Source organism: Xiphias gladius, chromosome 22 (genome assembly GCF_016859285.1).
Source record: "Xiphias gladius isolate SHS-SW01 ecotype Sanya breed wild chromosome 22, ASM1685928v1, whole genome shotgun sequence".
NCBI classification, from domain to species: Eukaryota; Metazoa; Chordata; class Actinopteri; order Istiophoriformes; family Xiphiidae; genus Xiphias; species Xiphias gladius.
Window position 1 is genome coordinate 15,746,218 of NC_053421.1, and position 19,488 is coordinate 15,765,705.

The following is a 19,488-nucleotide window of genomic DNA, read 5'->3' on the forward strand; positions in this document are numbered from 1 at the left end:
ACCTTTAATGTGGAGGAACTATATTGTCTTATTATATGCTTTTTTTTTTTTTTTTTCAAATAACTTTTAATGTACTATTGTGCCCTGGTGCATGCAGCGTGTTTTTGTTCTTGTTCCTTAGACTTCTTAATGTGTGTTCATCATTTGTAGTGCTTTATTGAAAATAAAAAAACCACCCCAGAACCTCTGGCGAGCACGTTACGGGGTGCCAGTCAAAATATAATGTTTCATATTTTCTTTGGCTTTTTCAGGAATACTGTGAAACTTCCTACCAGTAGCATCGACCAGTGACCTGAAACATTCCCATAAAAATAAAAGCTACATTCAGTTGAGTTTATGTAGAATCCAGATCCTAAGCGGGTTTGCCAGGTCTTGCATTAGTGTCTGTGAGAGAAAAGTGCGTGTGTGTGCTCTCCAGCCCCAGGGCAGTGGTATAAATAAAGTCACAGTGCAGCTGGAATCTAGATGTATTCATTCCAATTAAAAAGCAGATGGAGACCTAAAAAATAATAATAATAATAAAAAAACAGCCAAGGGAGACACAATCTTGCCAGTGATCCAGGAAATACATTATGATCCTCTCACTAACATTTTTTCCCCTAAAATCATTTGTTAACATAACAGCCCTGTCACACACTTATACACAACCTTGCTTGAATGAATTGCCTTTCCCCATTATTGTTTACATCCAGCAAACAAAGCCTATACATATTTTTTGAAATAATAAACACTTCATTTATCAAAGGGGGCTAGGAATTTAATACACACCAAAATTTAATGTACACTTTAGTGATATAAATAAAGTGAAAATTAATTAAAAACAGACTTTAGGCCCAGCAGTAGTGACTGCAGCAGTGACTGCAATGCTAATATGACATTTAGCAGTCTTGCTTTGATACTTTCATACTGGTGTGCATCACCTCCTTCAAATTCTTCTTTAATGTTCCCCCCTTCCCTTCAGCTCAGCTAGCAAACACTCATTGGTAGCCACCCGGGACCTGCAGTACGTACACAGACACATTCAAGTCACATAGACAACCAACAGAGCAGCACTGGTTTAGACGTGATTGCCAGGATGAGGGCCTCCTCTTACCTGTGGCTTTCTTGCAGGTTATTTGAGAATTCCTCGACTTTCTCAGCCTCCTGCACTTTCTCCCTCAGCCCCTCAATCTCTTTCCTCAGCTCCTCAACTTCTGTCTGAGCCTCTAAGAATGTGCAAGTATCGGAGTATAGTATAAAGAAAAACAGAAAAAATGTTCATTCATATGTATCTCCCACTGGCATTTACACCCACCTTTGATCTGAGTAATAGGTGAACTTTTCATCATAGACTTGAGATACTGTCGTTCTAACTTGATGAGCTGTTTCTGTAGAGTGACATTCTCCTCCAAGACAATCCTCAGCTGCTCATTTAGTTTGCCCTACGATGGGGTAAAGACAATAAAGGCTGTGTGCTTGTCAAAACTATTAAGGTCTCCTGAAGCTCAATATTGTTTTCGAGTAATGAATGCACTCACAACCGCACTGCGAGCTTCTTCCAGTTGAGCAGAAAGGTTACAAACTTCAGTTTTGTGCTCTTCCTCTTGTGCAGCTGCTTGAAAGCTCAGCGCATCATTTTCCCGTCTTAAGGTTCTGACCTCAGCCTCCCGGCTGGAAATATCATTTTCCATCATAGAGAGGATCTGGACTGCTTGAGCTAGACCCGAAAATAGAAATGATAAGAAGACACTCATTATCACTGGCTCCTGTAATAAGATACCACATTTCCCAAACCAAACTCCAACTCACACAGGAAGTTGTTGTTATGATGCAGTGATCTCTCTCCTGCCCAGTGTTTGTCCACGAGACTGAGAAGCATCTCCAGGGGTTTCCTGTAACTACCCTTCGAGGTGAATTCAGAGATACTGTCAGTTGATATGAGAGCGGAAACAACCTCAAATATGATTTGTACTAGTAGGGTGAAGAAACGATTCATGATTCATTGCACAAATAAGTGAAAAGACTGAATTAACTTCCAACCCTTTTTTTCTTTTCTGCTTGCTGCACCAGGCTGGAGCCCCATTCTGTCTTGTTGAAGCTGGAGTAGGTCAGCCTTGGAGGATGTAAAATGGGGTTAGAGGGGTCAGACAGATTCAGACCAGGACGATGTGGACTGGGAGGCCGGATATTAATGAATGAAGAACTATAACGGCGACTTTGATCTGGAAAAATGTTGAAAACACAAAACAACATACCAAAAAAGTGAAATTTGGTATTTGTGGAAATTTGGTATTTGTGGATGTATAAAACTTCTGACAAGGGATCTTGTTGAGTGAAGACATTCAGCACTTACCAGGATTGGGGGTGAAATGTCCCTTGGCTACATGTCTGGGGACTTCCTTTTGTTTTCCAGGCACAGGTCTGCATTTCTCTACGTTAGGGCCGAAGGACACCTTTGGTCTTTCAGTTGCTTTTAATGAGGTAGAACTTTTTTTTTGAGACAGATCTTTCATGTGTTGCACTTTGGAGTTGATCTTATCTGGTGAATTGTAAATAACACAATAAAATATTGATATTAATTGCCCTGCAACACACAGATTGTGCTCATGATTAAAAATAAAAAAGAATTAGCTTCTGTCTCCACCCAGTGGTGGTGTTACACATTGTCAACAACTGAAAAGACAACACAGGCTACAACTATTAACTATTTCAAGAAAAAAAGTATTTTTATCCTGTGTTCAGCAAGCTCTGGTTACCAATTCTAATCAGCAAATCAAAATGATAGATTTTACTTACAATTACAAAAATGCTGATTTTTCATAAATCGCTCATGGATCATGATTTCTTTGCTCCACATAAAACTTAGCAGAGAAAGTTACCACTGTACCACAAAGTTTTGTTTCTGTGATATTAACCGTTGCAATCCCTATTCTCCTAACACACAAAAACCCTAACGCACACACACACACACACACACACACACACACACACACACACACACACACACACACAAATCGCTCGTTAACTCTGACTCACTGTCCACACAGAGAGTTGTAAAAACTTACCATATTGTATGGGGGGATTCCTGAGGATGGATTTAGCTGTTTCCTTAAAAAAAAACCAAAAAAAAAAAAAACACACATACAGTTTATATGATTATGTAAATGTACTACTGGTGATATTGTTCCACCTACAGTAATATAAAGTCACCTGTGTAGGAGTTGAACTCCTCTGTTCTGTAAAATCTTTTGATTCTTCCTTTCTGGGTTCTGAGATAGAAAACAGTTTGAAATTAATAGAAGTTTGAAAACAAAACATTAATTCTGCTGGTTCGGTTTTGGGCTGAGTTTAGCTGTTGGACATTGACATCTTACCTTGAGCCACCTCAGAGATGGTTTCACTTTGGCCTCCATGATTCACAAAGTTCAATACAATATCACCAGTGTCAGTCAGAAGAGAGAGCCTCTTGGTTAAGCGGTCAACTAAAGCCAGTCTCTGGTCACTGCTTCTGGGAACCACAAGCAAGACCCATCAAGGTTACAACACTTTTGCCATTTAAACCCTCTACACTGCTCCCTGTGTGGCTGCTTTCATCAAAATTAAAAACCAAGGTCAGCTCTCTTAATTTCATAAATCTTATTGTTACAAGAGTAGATTTGGGTGCTGGGCATTTATGAAGTGATGTGCAGTGTGGGGGGAAATTAAAGTAGCTGTGCCATTTATTTTATATCCACCACCTCTCCATGTATTCCAGATTTTTAGTTGATGCATGTATCAAATATAATTTCACCTGAAACTCATTTAAGTTAAGCATTTGATGTTCAGCGTACCTTTGGTCTTCACTCTGATGTAGACAGGAGCTCTTCTGCTGAGGTGGGATGTCAGAGGAAAACTGCATTATGGCAGCTTTGCGCTCAGTGTCTCTTACTGAACAGCTATCTGGAGAGCAATGGAGGACACTTTTCAATACCAAAAACCTGTCCGAGAAGGGCGCAATCTGGGTGCAATGTCTATAACTTACCGAGTTTGCGTAGGTTGGGCATGGCATGCACCAAATAAGAGCGGTAGTTTGGGTAACTTTTGGTCAGAGGGTTGAGTCGGAGGTCGAGCTCTCTCAAAGCCGACAGCTCATACAACACTTTCACCTCTTCAAGGGAAGGTATGCAGTTATAGTACAGGATCAGCCTCTCCAGCATTTTCAAGTGTTGCACCCCCTGGGAGGAAACCAATAAAGTTTAAGCAGGGGTTAGGCAGAAGGTTTTCAACAAATTCTTTCCTAACAATGTCACTGATTGTTTTTTCCAATGACACCTACTACATAAGTTTGAGAAATGCTTGTTGGAGTGAGTGTATGAGAAAGGGATGGGTTTTGCAAGGGAGGTGTTTTCTTATATTAAGTTTCTATCCATTTAATGTGTACTTTCAAAGAGGCACGTTGATATCATGAATTTGAGCAGTCTGAGTTGGACAGGAATGTTTAATTTTTCAAACAAGAGGACAACAACCACTTAAACCCCAATGACCCGTTGGCTGGTCTGTCATTCATGCTCATGCTATGCAGACAATCATTTTTCAATCCCACAGAATTTTATTTTAAATTCTATTGGAGATCCAAAGGATTTCTAAGACACCAAATGTCAGGCTTTAATTTGGGGAAAATATGAATACAATCCTGGCCAAGACATGTAGAATATTTCTATTTGCAATAGAGAAAAACATGGAGTCTTGGATTTGAATATTTCACTTGTTAACATCATATAGTACAATTAAAAGCCTGAAGAAGCTGATATAGAATATATATATATGATACAGCCAGACAGTGTGTAATGAGATGATTTTTCCAAACTTAAAAGATACTTGAGGGAAAATAAAGGGGTAAACTTAACCTTATATTGAAACATTAGTTGAAAAAATAATAATAATAATAAACCTACCTCGACATAGACGAGTGCATTGCAGGAGAGATCCAGAGACTTCAGACGGACAAAGCTGTTCAGTGCGTTTCCCAGATGTCTGATCTTCTCCTCGTAAGTCCCCGGGAGGCTTAGTGAGCGGACATCACCTGTTTAAAAAGTGTAATATATATATATATGTATATATGTATAAGATTACACTGCATCACCTTGATACTGATGCTTTGGTTTGGCAGCAGCTTTGCAGCAGGTGACAGTTTCTGCTAAGTTAGCTGTCGTTAGCTTAGCTACCGACAAAAAACTACAATTGTTTTACAAAACAAAACTGAAACGCCATGGCTTGACCCTTAATATTTGCTAGTAATTATTCCTGCATAACATTTCTATTAGCATGAGATAATGTTACCTAGATAGGGATGTTTTAATTGTAAACTGTCCCGTATCCATTGTTCTGTTATTGTTGTCAAACACTCCACCGCCATACTTTTCGAACTATTGCTGCCTTCAGGCACAGTCTGAAAAAGATTTGTATCTTTCTTTTGACCCAGTCCATTACTGCCCCCTGCTGTTTCAAAGATTACAGCCAAATCATACAATTATTGTTTATTTATTCATTTTTTTTAATTTATTATTATTTATATTATTTATTTATATTATTTATTTTGTATTTTATATGGTTTGTAGGAGAAAAAAACATGTATTGTTTATTGTGACAAATTGTCATAAAGTATATAAATAAAATTATGTTACTGCTATATCGGAATTTTTTTAACATCCCAAGAATCTTTCTTTTATCACTAATTTTCTTTACGAACTCAGTGAGTTAAGGTTACAGCACAAAATGTTAGTTTAACAAAATATATACATCTTATTAATGGCAGCTTTCAGATTTATTTGTAGAGAGCAGTCTCATTCAAAAACAATTTAAAGGGCTTTACAGGAGCGATAAAAAACATTAGAAATTAATACTCAAGTTATTTATAAGACATTGGTTAAATTCAGAACTCCTATTAAAATTATGATGATTATTCTGGGGGTATAGTGTCGGAGTTTACGAGAATGTTTGAACACATCTTTTGGAGCCTGCGCAGTGTCCAAATCCGTGCTTGTCACATGTCAAAACAAACGCGCTTCTGTTCCTGCCTGAAGTTTCACCTTCTGTGCTACGTGTTTAGCTTTGCGTTGACCTAATGGTTTACAAGCCGGTACTAAGATACACGGCTCAGTTGTATTGGCCCCACCTCGGACACATTCATTAGAACCTAACCGACTTCGTCTGTGGCCGTTGGTAACGGCAGCGTTGCTAAGATCGTGGATGTTTACTGGAGTGATACTCGGCTTCAGGATCAATGGCGTCCTGTGTAAAAGAGTGGGAAACTTCATGCTCCAACATAATTTTGTCTGCCACTGCACTGTACTCTTCTTATAATCTCTTTAAGGTAGCTATCATTCAGTGTAGTGATGTTATAATTTACTAACTTCCAGGGTCGGAACTATTTGTGGCTTTGTCAATTGACAGTTAGTCGATCTATAGAAAAATAATTAGCAGATTTTGATAGTCAGTTAACATTTAAGTCGTGCAAGCTAAAATGCCAAACATTCCGTTTTTTCGTTTTCTCAGAAGTGAAGATTTGCTGCTTTTCTTTCCCACAAATTGTATTAAAGTGAATATTTTTGGGTTTTGGACTGTTGGTTGACGTCTGACATCTTATAGACTAAATGATTATAGCTAAATGGAGAAATAATCAGTATATTATCAACAATGAAAATAATAAGTTAGATGCAGCCCTATTGGTTTTTCTCAGCTACCTTCACTGCTTGCTTTGAATTTTTTCCTATTGGGTGTTTTGAAGCTAAATTCCTATAATCATAGGTAATATAAAATATGTGCATTAAACAGGCTGACATCTCTGTCAATTTTAATTAGAAGTTAGTTAATCAATAAATCCAGCCATGTACTGCATTTCTCACTTTGTAATTTTACTGTCGCTCTTCATTCACTTCTCACTCTGCAGGACCACAGAGCTCCTTCAGTAGGCCTCTTCCTGCTTGGACTCTCTGCAGCAGTTTGCATCTTGCATCCCTCCAGCTCATACCTAACCTCCCTCCAGAGAGAAGCAGAGTGGGCCGGCGAGGTTCTGGCTCCAGCGCTGGTCTCCTTCGACTTCCTGTGGCTCAGTCAAGACCGCAACACAGCACACATTCTCCTGTTTGGCTCTTGCCTGCTGCTGGGACTGGGTGACTGGCTCTCAGCAGATGCTCTCACAATGTTGACTCGCTGTCTGGGCCTGTCCTCCCTGTCCTGCTGCCTCACGGTGTGTCTTTTTGCTGGTAATGCTTTAGGGGCCCTGGGTGGTGTGGCCCTCAGCCTTCCTTTGCTTGTGACTCCACAGGTTGGAACAAGCAGTTTTGCTCCGCTCATTTCCCCAGCTGCCTCTGAGGGACTGATGAAGTGGTTTCTTAAAGGGTCCATGTCCATAGGCTGCTGGGCCTCAACAAAGGCCCTTGGCAAGTTTCTGTTGGATGTGACTGACCGATGTAACATAGGCCTTTAGTAAATCAGTAGAAGTCTGTGTGATTAGTCAGAATTTGTGTATATGTTTGCACTGCCAAGTGCTACAAAGACAAAATTTGCCAGATGCAGAAATTTAATGTGCCTAACCTGAAAGCATAAAGAATAGCAAGAGAGAGAGATAATTAATAGAGAAAATATTCATCGGTTTCAGCACTAGTTTCTACACTGGAGGTCACAGGGACTATAGGATAACATGCTTTGACATATAAATGTTAATGGACAGCATACAAGTAATGATAATATTAATAAACAAAACAGTAAATTAGGGCTGAGATATATTGAAAAATTAATATCACAATAACCGGAATATCCTCATTTTATATTGATTTATGTCATGATATATGTTTAAAAGTGCAAAATCCATTCAGATTATCAGCATGGTAATTTCCAACTAGAATTCCAAGGTAATTAAGAAATAACCCTGGAAGAAAAAAGTAGTGATAATTAAGACAGCTAAATTGTGTATCAAGAAATTGCACAGTGCCAGAGTAAGACAACAAAATACTTGCACTCACCTCTGTTTTTGGAATCTGTGTATTTTACCGGGATATACAGTAGCGGCTACACCAAGACCTTGGCTGACCTCCATATGAACTTAATCTGAATAAAAACACAGCATTAGACGAAACGCAGGTCCCACTGAAAAAACTCAAATGCATCAGTAAATGTCCACAGTTTGCAACTGACAGCCCATGGTGGCGTTGTGTGGCCTTTTACTGGAAGTGCCTGTGTGACACTGATAATGTGAGTGTCTAGCAGGCTGCACTTACTCTCAGACTACTGACATCCTGCACACATCTCTCTGCTAACAGTTTTTTGTGTTTCCAAAAACACCCAGCTACCTCAGAGTCTGGGTCCTATTTATTTTGCAGCCTCAGCTGTATCACTGTTAAAATATCTGCAGTGGTCTAAGCTCTTGGCCCTGCTCTTGTCTCATCGTGCCCATTTGATACGTATCAATGCACTTTTTTTATTTTTTTATTACTTCCTCTGTTTTTGGGGGCTGTAATTGTTGAATGGAATTCCCTAATCTGTTTAACTCACCACCACTTAAATGATGTCTGTTTAATTTTGTTTGTCCACAGTGTGGTCCTTGCAAGGTATTGATATTCTTTACAGAGATTTGTAGTGGACACTGCAGATTCTCTCTCAGGATTTCAGACTTGTAAAGAGCTGCCTCAGCAGTTTTACTGCAGTATATGTGCAAGCATCTGTGGCTCTGTGCCTGTCTGTGGGACAATGCCTTTGTCAAACCTGAAGGCGCAGGTGACTAGTGATATCTTCAACATAATCGATCATTTTTGTGCACATTTGTGAGTTTGGAGTGCCTTTATAGTTATGCAAATTGTGCTGCCTGTGCTTTTTTTGTAATGATTTATCATTCAGTTCATGCCTTTTTGGGCATTGTGGAAGTGTTTTAAAAATATCACATGCTGTACTTTTATTTTTACTTTAATTGAATTGTTTTTGGTTAACAAAACATGGTAATAGTCACTAAAGGAAGATAAAATTAATCTGTCTTGAATAAATTATGTGAACATTAATCCCAGTTAACTGTATGTAACTTTACACTGCATTTCAAAGATCTCCTAGCTCACGTTCAGCTGTTCAGCTATTGCCACTTATCATCCTTCATCTTCATCCAATATCTCACTATTTGTGAGTACATTATCTGGCCCATATCGGCACCTGGAACCTGGCACATCTCACCCACCTCTGTCTCAGGCTGCTGGTATCAGCATCAACCCCCACAGCTCACTCAGTCTCCATACTCTGTCTTTCACGCCACCACTGCAGCGGTTCAGGAAAATCCAGTGAGCATGCTCACTGCAGATGCAGCCTGTGGATGGAGCGAAGTGGAAAGGAGGAGGAGGAGGAGGAGGAGAAGGAGGAGAAAGGGGAGGAGAGAGAATGGTTAGAATAGAGCGAGCCACAAAGGAGCTGCACACAGCACTGGGATGCTGTTGCAGGTCTGAGAACAAGAGCTGCATGAGAAAATTTGTCATTGACAACACGAAAGGGGAATACAAATGACGAGAATATCAAATTGTCATCACCTGAGAGAGGAAGACATGTGATAAGGTAAAGAAGAAAAAGCTATTTGCATGATGGACTGGAGTTACATTTAAGATAGAAAAAAAAGAAGTCCTGGTGTATTGAGGCCAGTATTACCATCATGCATCCTTTGATTGTCATTGAAACTTAGATGTTGTAAAATTAAGGAAATAAAATGCCTTTCTGCTGCATTTCAGACTTGAATGTAAATATTGTGTCATTTACAGGGACTCTTGGACGGCGTGGAGATGTATGCCTTCTACTCCCTTTTAGTATACATCTTCTACACTGTCTTTAAGAAGGAGGAGGAGGAAGCCTTGAAGGGGGCGTGTGGCGCTTCCTCAGACGTATGTCTAGCCACATCATGTCTAGCCTTGGGGGTCCTCTGTCGGGAAAGCATTTTTTCATGGAAAAACATGCATGTGTTACCTATTACGTGACAGTTAAAAAAACGTTATAGGCTCCATCAAAAAGGATGTCCACATTGGTGGCGTTGTTGCATGTAACTGTGTGAATTTCTGTGTACACAATGTGCAAATATTTTGTCCATGCCTGACCCCCACTATGATGCTGTACTCAGGAGCCAGGACCTGTTTCCATGGAAACAGGGAGCAGGAGGAGAGATGGCCACACCCCCAAAATGGGGAAAAAAGCTTCTGCACGGCTTAGTGAATCAAGTGAGTGCTCAAATAGCTTATTTACAGAACAGCAAAAAGGCTGTTGTATGATGGATGGATAGTTTTTACTAATTTATTAGTTAGTACATACTGTACATTCCATTACTTTACATTGTGTATGTGTTCTGTTGTCATCCAGGCAGTAGCAGTGACAGTGATGAAATGTCTCTGAGTGATGAAGATGAGGAAGATGGCCCCGACATCCCAGCCTGCACTCCTCTGGCTGCCTTTTTGTCTTTCAAGCAGGAGGCTGAGAAGAGAAGGGCCTCACAAGTTCAGCTGGAATCAGCGGGAAAGGTAACAAAACTGTGTCACCACCTTGACTGAGCTGCTCAGCTGATGAAGAAACATATATTCATAGATCCCCAAATAAGAGCTTCTGCAGTGTTACTAAACCTTGTGTGTGTGTGTCGGTGTGTGTGCGCGTGCGCTGTCCGTACTACCCAGCTGGCAGATTCTCCCCTGGTAGCGGTAATGACCCACTTGCTGAGTTTTCTGGAGCAGTACTCCCACTTCCAGCAGCTGCATCAGCAGGCCGACCAGTACCGGGTCCAGCTGAAGAGGCACCGTGTCCAGCACCGGCGGCAGATGAAGGCCCTGCGAGCCTCCTACCGCCAGCGCCTCAGGGACAAGAGCAGCATCATCAGCAGCCTGGAGGAGGCCATCAGCCAGCAGCAGACCCCCAGCCCACTGAGTGAGGGTGAGGGAGAAGGAGGGGGAGGTTGAAATTAAAAGGCAAAAAGATGGGTTTTCCTTTCCAGGCGGCTGGTGTGCGGATGATGAAAAACAGAGAGAGGTGGAGGTCAAAGGGCTTTATTAATAAATGCAAGATTGATTGCTGTGAAAAGAGGAGCAGAGAGGTCCAAAGCGGTCCAAAGGTAGATTTTTAATATGAGACTTCAGATTGGATGAGATCATCTGATGGATGGAGGAAGATGCATTAGGAGGAATGAATACAGAAAGCCACTATCACGTGCTCGGCATAACAGGTGTATATCCATTGGGTTATGTAATATAGAATGATCTGTGCTCTCATTTACAATGGTGAAAATCCAGTAATTTTCCATTACCGTATAAAATTGTGAACAGGATGTGGTTTTTCCCATTGATGGCTTAGCAAAATTAGATTTTTGTCAGCTGGGAACACACTGTACACCTTTTAATAGAAGAACACAGTCATCAGCAGAGGAGCAGACTGATTAGATTTGTGTGGGTGTTGGTGTTAGTCAAGTTGGCATTAATGATGTCCCAGAAGCCAGACAAACAACGTACAGCTGCGACTGACCTCAGAGCTTTCAATGATGGTATCTGCTGTTTCTCAGACATGACCAGATGGTTGTTTGGGTAGTGCTACCAACTTCACTCTTTGCTGTGCACCACTTTGCTGTTAAAATGCTGTGTCCAGCATGTTAACAACTGCATGAAGCTGTAGACAGATCAGATTCCCTTCCTCAGGCTGACTGACACAGGCTCAGAGAAATATGTCACTATGTATGAAAGCATGTAGGATAAGCAGACCAGGTCATATACATCTCAGTGTGTGGGTGTGTTTAAGTGAAGGACCTCATGCACACTGACTCGCATTAGTCGCAGGACAGAGATAAATGTCTATGTGACACATGGGTGTGTGGTACTTGGATAGTTCCACTACGTGGCACACTGTCATGAATAAAACATGGCTGTGAGTGCTCTTTTATTCCCTGCAAATGCACTTACAAGGTCTGCCACATGCTTGGGCGCACGTGTACTCGTGTGGGACTAAAATTAGCCCGGGGTCCATGTCCCAGTGTTACAAGGCCGTTGGCGTTGTTCCTTTACTGTAATGCAACGTACAGGTCGAGGTGGAGGAGTGTCGCTGTGTTTCTTGGATGTGTATTATTTCCATCACGAGTACCATTTGGCTGTTTTTGCTCTACTATTTAGTATTTGATCTTTTAGAATAAATGGCTGGTGCTCCATTCACTTGTCATTCATCTAGAATGTGACAAAAAATTTCAAGCTTACTTTTTTTATCTTTATCATTATGTTTTTCAGATGAAGGAAATGTGTTTTCTTGCATCATTTCAAGCTGCTGTTTTAAATTTACAAAGCTATCTCAGTGCCTAACTATAACCGTTCATAGACTTTTCAAGTTTCTTGCAAACATGCTTTCTATCAACTCCCTTGATGCACAGCTGTAGCTTCTGCTCCATGTTTTTTTTTCTTTTCTTCCTTGCATCCCCACCTCTTCCTGCACCACTGTGACAGAGCGAACCTGACATGGCGTGTTATTCAAATTAGCATAAATCCCTGCTATGAAAATCAAAGGTGACAGAGCCTGATAAATCATTGAGAAGGAGAAAAGTGATTACAATGCTACGGGGCATGCTGCTAAGGTGCCTGTGGAACAACAGAGGAGGTTTGGCAGGTTGTAGCTTCTTACAAATTTGAATCTTGGTTCCACACTTAAGACAGCCTGCACGTGAGAGCCATACAGGTCTGTAAAGTTGACCTTGAGACTTGGAGAGTGAAAACACGGCAATGATGATGCTAACTTAGATGCAACGCACAGTGACTACATGTTTTGTGTGAGTACATATTTAATGTTCATCAATATTACACATACACAAGCATTCAAGCCTACTGTACAAATTTGTCTTGTCTGAAAAAGCTACATATAGAAAAAAGGTCAGAGAAGGTTCAAAGGATATTGGATGGTACGAAATATGGGTGGCTTAGTTTGAATGTGGGTCCAAAGATGACAGAACTATTTATTTGGCTGTTCTTGATGTGGCCAGTGTTTAGGCTGACGACGACGATGATGAAGATGCCGATGATAGTGTCTATTTATGTCTTCCAGGTGAGTCCGGCGGCGATGCAGGGACACAAGCTGGGGTTCACGGGCTGGTGGAGTCTCTGCACGGCCTGCAGGGCGAGAGGAGTAAGCTTAGAGGAGAACTCCGTCTGCTGCACTCACAGCTGGAACAGAAGGAACGAGACCGACACTCTCGCATACAGGCCTTTCAACAGCAGGTAGGCAGGTGCATATTAGTTTAGTCCCAAATGCTGGATCCAGTTTTAAAAAATTTGCTACCTGAAATCCATCTTATGGACACACACAATTTCTGTACATGCATATGTTAATAAATATATAATGCCTTTCAGGTCCTTTGTTATTGTGCATATATGTGAATGTTGCAATTTTTTTTTGTGACCCTGTGTAATGTAACCTACACTGCCATTTTGGCCAGATCTCTTGCAAAAGAGATAATGTATCTCAAGAGACTTCCTGGTTAAATGTTGAATTAAAAAAAAAAGCAGAGTTACATAAAATCTCATTGTGCTACAAATAATGGAATGAAATGGGGAGTCAAGCATGTCTATATTCTCAAATCAAACCTGTTTTAGTGAAACGTTCTAATTCCTTGCACAGATTGATGAGCTCAAGAGTTGCATAGAGGAGCGTGAGGAGGAGCTGTCAAGACTGCGAACTGCCACCGTAAGTGCTGTGAACTATTGATTTACTTGCTCATCATGTCGTTGTCACTCTCCACGTCATCAGCAAAGCTGCCACAGTGCATTCCCACGCCCACTGAATTAAAAATAGTGCTGAAAAAAATGCCAGCAGGTCTGGGTCAGCAGGTCTTGTGTAACAATTTAACGATAAATCCAGAATGAGGAAATATTCATCTGCGAGGATATACAGTATATGTGGGGAATTCAACATGGCAAAGCATCTCTCAGTGTTATGCGCGATCTCAACCTTATGTTATATTTCCTTAGGGGGCCACTGACTCAGAGAAGCGAGTGCTGTGTCTGTCAGCGGAGAACGAGAGTCTGAAACAAAGCCTGAGCGTCACTCAAGGCCTCCTGCAGCAGTTGTCAGCCATCCCCTCCCAGTCCAGCACCATGCTCATCAAGGTGAGACGCACCAGCACAGCTGAGAGCTCACTGATGTGCTACCAAGGCAGCCATTAGTAACCGCAAACACAAATACCTGTCATTGACTTCGTTTTCTATGCTCTGCTAGGAGAATGAGAACCTCCGCAGCAGAGTGCAGCAGCTGGAGATCTCCCTGCAACAGCGTGCTGAGCAGCTGTCACTACTGGAGCGACAGAGTGAACAGAGCGAGTGGAGGAGAGGACAGGAGCTGAGGAAAAGAGAGGACAGAGTGAGGGAGCTGCAGCTGGAGTTGGACAGAGAGAGAGGCAAGGAGCCAGTGGTCAAGGTAATTCAAATATGAAAGTGTTTTTTTTACATTGGTTTGAATATTAAAGAGTTTTTAGAGTAGATGACCCTAATCAGATTTTTTTTGGTTTTTCTTTCCCAGTATGTCACCCAGACTATGGAGGTGGAATCACCTGCCACATTAAAGCATCTGACTAAAGCCAGACAGAGGAATGAGCTGCTGTCTGAAAAGCTGTCCAATCAAAATGAGCGCTGCAAACAGCTGGAGGAGCGAATTAGGAAGTCAGATGAATACAGCTGTAATCTGCAGCACAAGGTAACAAACAGAAAGCGACAGAATTCAGGCTAAACTAGTTTGGCCTGAATTCTTATCTATCATATCAGCTTTGAAGTGCACAGTACTGCACAGCCACAGGCAGATTAAACTAACTTTAACATGCTGTCTCAAACAATTTATACTTGGGTGATATTTATGATCTGTATTTTTAGAAGTAAATAACTGTGCTACACCAGTTTTTGAACATATCCCAAGCAGCGGCAAGATGGACAGAAATCTTAAGGTGGACTATCATCTGGGCTTTTGACAATAATGCTCTATAATAATAAATAAATATCCATCAGCACATAAGTTATTACTGTTGGCTGCCGGCCACTAAGAGGCAAGGAAACTGGCAACAAATCCCAGATGGTCCCACTGATGATGTCAACTCTGATTTAAAGAAAAAAAAAAAAAAAGAGACACAGAATTGACATAGTCCAGCCTGTTTAGAGAACAGATGATCAAAGGGGAGGAAATCAAAGGAAGAAAGAGGAAATTCCACTTGACTGTTGGAAATTCATAACCTGGATCAATTTCTTTCACAGATAAACTGCAAAAATTGGACCAGGCGAGCTGGCAGATTGACAATTTGCTGTGCTGAACCTTTTACAGATTGCGGCGTACGAGCGAGAAATCAGTAAACTGAGAGAAGAACTGCTGAAAGAGATCGGCCACTTGGAGGAGAGGAAGGAGGAGGCTGTGAAGGCTGCTGCCAACTGCTCAGCAGAACACTTTCAGAACCTGCAGGACCAGTTCTTCAGTGAGTAACACGTAGTTAAATCCCCAAAGAAGATCTTGGTTCCTACACACAAGAAAAATAAAATGTCTTTAAATAAAAATACTTTGACTAAACTCTCTTTGAGCATGATTTTACACGGGTTTTTCTTTTTGTCAGGCTTGCAGAAGCGTCTGACAGCACTTCCACTCACTTTACGCTCCATGAAGACAGACTACGCCAGTCTGAGGAGCCAAGTTCGAAACTTCTCAGAGTTTTACGAAGCAGCTATAAATGAAGCAAAAAAACAGGTTTGTACCATGACATCCCGTCATGACCTAGTCCGCTGTATTTAGGGGAATGAACCAAATTGGCAAGCCTTGTGAAGGGTTTTTTGCTGTTTTATGTCTTTGGCAGGTTTCGGCAGCTATCAGTGAGATGTCCGAAGCCAACAAAGATCTTCTGGAGAAATATAGGAAAGAAGTTGCGCTGCGCAGGAAGTACCATGAGCAGCTGGTGGAGCTTAAAGGTATGCAGAGAAGAAGAAATGTAAATTCACTGAAGCAAATATAAAACGTGTCATTGACTGGGCCCCTCTGTTTTTAGGCAACATCCGCGTGCTGTGTCGTGTGAAGCCTGTGCTGAGGGAGGACCAGCGGGAGGAGGGCCAGTCTGTGGTGGTGACGACAGACCCCAACAACGAGTCCTCCCTCACTGTGCTGAACAAAGGGAAGGGTCGCATCTTTGAACTGGACATGGTCTTCCACCCTCAGGCCACACAAGAAGAGGTAGTGAAAATTAATCACGTATGAGTAAGAAGGAAATATGATCATAACAAGAACTCTGACCCTTTATTTGCTTCCACCAGGTCTTTCAGGAGATTGAACCTCTTGTGACGTCCTGCATCGATGGCTATCATGTCTGCATATTTGCATATGGACAGACTGGCTCTGGAAAAACCTACACGATGGAGGCATGCTTTCTACTTAACTGCAATGTGGTCACCATAGAGTGATGATTTACAATATAATATAGGTTGTAAGCTGAGTATCATTTGATTTTCAGGGGAGTGTGGAGAACCCAGGCATCAACCAGCGAGCCCTGAAACACCTCTTCAGTGAGATTGAGGAGAGGAAGGACATGTGGTCTTACACCGTCACCGTCAGTTCTGTGGAGATCTACAATGAGGTGCTACGGTGAGCTACACTTTCCATTGGATAGGGCTTTTAGCCTGCAATATAATTTAGAGCTAAAAGAAAGTGGATGTTTTATTGTCCGTGTTATATTTTGTTTCTCAGGGACCTGCTGAGTAAGGACGGAGAGAAACTGGACATAAAGATCAACCCGGACGGAACAGGACAGCTGCATGTGCCGGGCCTCAGGGTCATCGAAGTTAAGAGCTTTCAGCACATTAAGAAGGTGACAGACGTTTGCAAACTGTGTTTTAAACAGTCTGTACTGATGTGATTTAATGACTTACTGTTCACTGTTAGAACAAATCGTAACACTGGTGCTAAATATTCTTGTGTTTGACCAGATCTTAGCCACAGCCCGAAGGAACAGGATCACCTTTGGAACTCAGATGAACCAGCACAGCTCCCGCTCCCATGCTCTGCTTTCTATCACAGTTCAGGGCACTGACCTCGCAACAGGGTCCAGAACCACTGGTCAGTCACAAATGCATTTTCTCTTTCCACACGGAAAGTCTTTCAAATGTCCGATAGACATTGCTACTGTAAATTGAAATCATACTTGGCCTTCCTCATCGAAATCTTTTCTGGTTTATTAAAGCTGAGGGCAATCTAGCTATTAGTAATAAGGCTGAATCAAGAGAGAGGCTGAGAGAGAAAGCATCATGAATCGAAAAAAAGAGAGGCTTCTGATCAGGTTTCAATCAGGCACATGCGCATCTAGAGATGACTGTCTTCATCATTTCATCCATTACTCTGAAGTTACTTTTCTTTCCTTAGGCAAGTTGAACCTGGTGGACCTGGCTGGCTCGGAGAGGGTGTGGAAGTCTGGTGCAGAGGGAGAGAGGCTGAAGGAGGCTCAGAATATTAACCGCTCTCTTTTGGCACTGGGGGATGTAATTCAGGCACTGAGGGCTCGGCAGACTCACATCCCGTTCAGGAACTCCCGCCTTACGTACTTATTACAAGACTCCCTGGGTAAAGGCAGCAAGACTGTTATGGTGGTGCAGGTACGATTACTTTTCCAGATTTCTGGATTGTTTAGTATGACATATTTGCAGTACATTACATTTTAAGTCTTTGTTGATGCTTGTTGATAGACTTGTTTGGTTTCAACTCCTCTGCTAAAGGTGTCTGCTCTGGAGAGTAATGTGGGAGAGACATTGTGCTCACTGAAGTTTGCCCAGAGGGTATGCAAGGTGGAATTGGGTCCTGCAGCCAGGAAGATTGAATCTGGTGGAGGGCAGTGTGACTGACAGCCTTGAATCACCAGGGAGCCACGAATGCACCAGTCAGATTATCACCCACCCTACAATTGAATCATAAAGCTACAGTTTGGACAATATCGACAGCAATGCTGCTCAAGGGCTAAATCTGTGGAGGTCTGTGTAGCACCCAAATGCCAGCCTGCGACTGAGGTTAGGTATTGCCGACAGTGGCCTCTTCTTTGCCATTGTTTGCTTCTGACACATGATAACCATTTATTGTTAGATAACCTGCATGCAGGAGTATTTATTCATCCACTCCGAGTGCCAAAACATCCTTTGACTCTCCCACAGCGTAAGATTTGATGCTTCCTTGAACTACAGTATCTCAGTTTCTTTGTATTAAATACCAAAATCCATGATATACCATATCCTAAACGATCATCCCAGTGTATAGAGCAGCATCATGTCCGAACAGGGTAAGTAAGCTTCCTGTACCACAGTATCAACACTTAAGTTTTTGCAGTATTAATCATCTTGCTGTAAATATCTGTAGTTTGTGAGGTTCATCTCCAGTGTTGTATATTTTTGAAGGCTGTAGTGTGTAGGAGAATCTGTTTTGTAGCAAAAGTATGGGCTATTAATCATTTCAGTGTCACTTAAATCACATATTTGTGTAGTTTTTGTGAACTTAAGAAAAGCAGTAATGTAATTCTTTGTTTCTCTTAAGAGACTTGATCATTTGCCTTTTGAGAAAAGAGGAAAAACAATGAAGGGAACAGGTGGCCTTGTAGTAGTCGTACTATAATGAACTGTGCAATATCCTCTTTATTGAGGCGATGTTTTGGGCCTATATGGAAAGGAGATGCACTTTATTGTGAAAGGAATGTATCAGTTCAGAACAGGTGTTTAGGTGCTTGCAATAGATATCACCAGTGGATGTCATACCAGAAGAAGCTTATTGTTATCTGTTCATCATCGTTCCTCTATTTATCACCCACTCGATCAAAACTAACTTGATTCAAGTGTAGCAAGACATTAATGTCGCCGTAACTACCACAAAGGTCACTTCATTATGATTAGAGAGTACATTTTCAGATAATTTTCTGAATAAACACAATGTATTTAAAAGTGTCGTTCCTCTTATTTGATGCTCAGCGAAGAGACTAATGTTCATGGCACATACCTGTGGTGTTCCTAGTTCAAATTCAGCAGGGGATATTTGTTGCCATTCATCCCACTTGCTCTCATACATTTTGTTAGGCATTATGATACAATAAATTTGTTGCTATCCTTTGAAGATCTCTGGATGTATTAGGCCATTTTAGGCAATTTAGCAAGCAAATGGTCAGGACAGATTTATGGAAATATTACTTTCAATATTATTTTTATGAAGATATTGATTGATGATTTTTCTGTCAGTATGATAGTAGTATTTTGATTTGTCATGTATTTAATTTGCTGCAATAGGAAACAACAAACATTCCCATCTGGTTATTTTATCAGTCCAAAAGTTTTTAAATTGATTTTTCCATAAAATGTGCTATATCACAACATATATATATATCTCTCTCTATATATATATATATCTACCTTTATCTATACATATCAATATTGTGATATAAAATTACATATAACTAAAGAGTACGGTCTAGACCTGCTTTATATGAAAAGTGCCCTGAGATAACCCCTG

At 41.2% G+C, this 19,488-nt stretch overlaps 3 protein-coding genes across 4 annotated transcripts; 2 read left to right on the forward strand and 1 right to left on the reverse strand.

Annotated features, from left to right (window-relative positions):
• Positions 1-39: 39 nt before the first annotated feature.
• On the reverse strand, positions 40-5,400 carry cep72 (centrosomal protein 72). Of its 2 annotated transcripts, none has more exons than XM_040118561.1 (14): positions 5,299-5,400; positions 4,914-5,041; positions 4,001-4,193; positions 3,810-3,918; positions 3,354-3,484; positions 3,190-3,248; positions 3,045-3,087; positions 2,333-2,518; positions 2,020-2,201; positions 1,789-1,882; positions 1,518-1,696; positions 1,295-1,421; positions 1,094-1,205; positions 40-998 (listed from the first exon to the last, which is right to left on the reverse strand). In XM_040118561.1, exons 1-14 carry the CDS (start codon positions 5,372-5,374, stop codon positions 938-940), a joined length of 1,680 nt encoding a protein of 559 aa, XP_039974495.1. In that variant the 5' UTR covers positions 5,375-5,400; the 3' UTR covers positions 40-937. The 2 variants fall into 2 exon arrangements, with proteins under 2 accessions (XP_039974495.1, XP_039974494.1); XM_040118560.1 differs by having other exon boundaries at positions 3,354-3,487.
• Positions 5,401-6,005: 605 nt separating this feature from the next.
• Positions 6,006-9,327, forward strand: LOC120784511. Its single transcript, XM_040118375.1, has 2 exons — positions 6,006-6,331; positions 6,908-9,327. The coding sequence occupies exons 1-2, from the start codon at positions 6,242-6,244 to the stop codon at positions 7,445-7,447; spliced, it is 630 nt and encodes a 209-aa protein (XP_039974309.1). The 5' UTR covers positions 6,006-6,241; the 3' UTR covers positions 7,448-9,327.
• Positions 9,328-9,442: 115 nt separating this feature from the next.
• On the forward strand, positions 9,443-18,945 carry si:ch211-257p13.3 (kinesin-like protein KIFC3). The gene is made up of 20 exons (XM_040118374.1): positions 9,443-9,549; positions 9,750-9,869; positions 10,103-10,199; positions 10,339-10,496; positions 10,647-10,899; positions 13,039-13,211; positions 13,612-13,677; positions 13,962-14,099; positions 14,209-14,406; positions 14,509-14,682; positions 15,298-15,445; positions 15,581-15,711; positions 15,818-15,929; positions 16,007-16,188; positions 16,269-16,373; positions 16,466-16,596; positions 16,699-16,819; positions 16,938-17,067; positions 17,371-17,600; positions 17,721-18,945. The coding sequence occupies exons 2-20, from the start codon at positions 9,771-9,773 to the stop codon at positions 17,844-17,846; spliced, it is 2,772 nt and encodes a 923-aa protein (XP_039974308.1). The 5' UTR covers positions 9,443-9,549; positions 9,750-9,770; the 3' UTR covers positions 17,847-18,945.
• Positions 18,946-19,488: the final 543 nt, after the last annotated feature.

Coding starts and splice junctions, on each gene's coding strand:
- cep72 (XM_040118560.1), bottom strand. CDS start 5,374: ATGGCGGTGGAGTGTTTGACAACAATAACAGAACAATGGATACGGGAC. Junction 3,919..4,000: donor GCCCAACCTACGCAAACTCG/GTAAGTTATAGA, acceptor ATTGCTCTCCAG/ATAGCTGTTCAGTAAGAGAC. Junction 3,488..3,809: donor CATCAGAGTGAAGACCAAAG/GTACGCTGAACA, acceptor TGTGGTTCCCAG/AAGCAGTGACCAGAGACTGG.
- LOC120784511 (XM_040118375.1), top strand. CDS start 6,242: ATGGCGTCCTGTGTAAAAGAGTGGGAAACTTCATGCTCCAACATAATT. Junction 6,332..6,907: donor CTTCTTATAATCTCTTTAAG/GTAGCTATCATT, acceptor CTCACTCTGCAG/GACCACAGAGCTCCTTCAGT.
- si:ch211-257p13.3 (XM_040118374.1), top strand. CDS start 9,771: ATGTATGCCTTCTACTCCCTTTTAGTATACATCTTCTACACTGTCTTT. Junction 16,189..16,268: donor CTCAGGCCACACAAGAAGAG/GTAGTGAAAATT, acceptor TGCTTCCACCAG/GTCTTTCAGGAGATTGAACC. Junction 16,597..16,698: donor ATCTACAATGAGGTGCTACG/GTGAGCTACACT, acceptor TTTGTTTCTCAG/GGACCTGCTGAGTAAGGACG.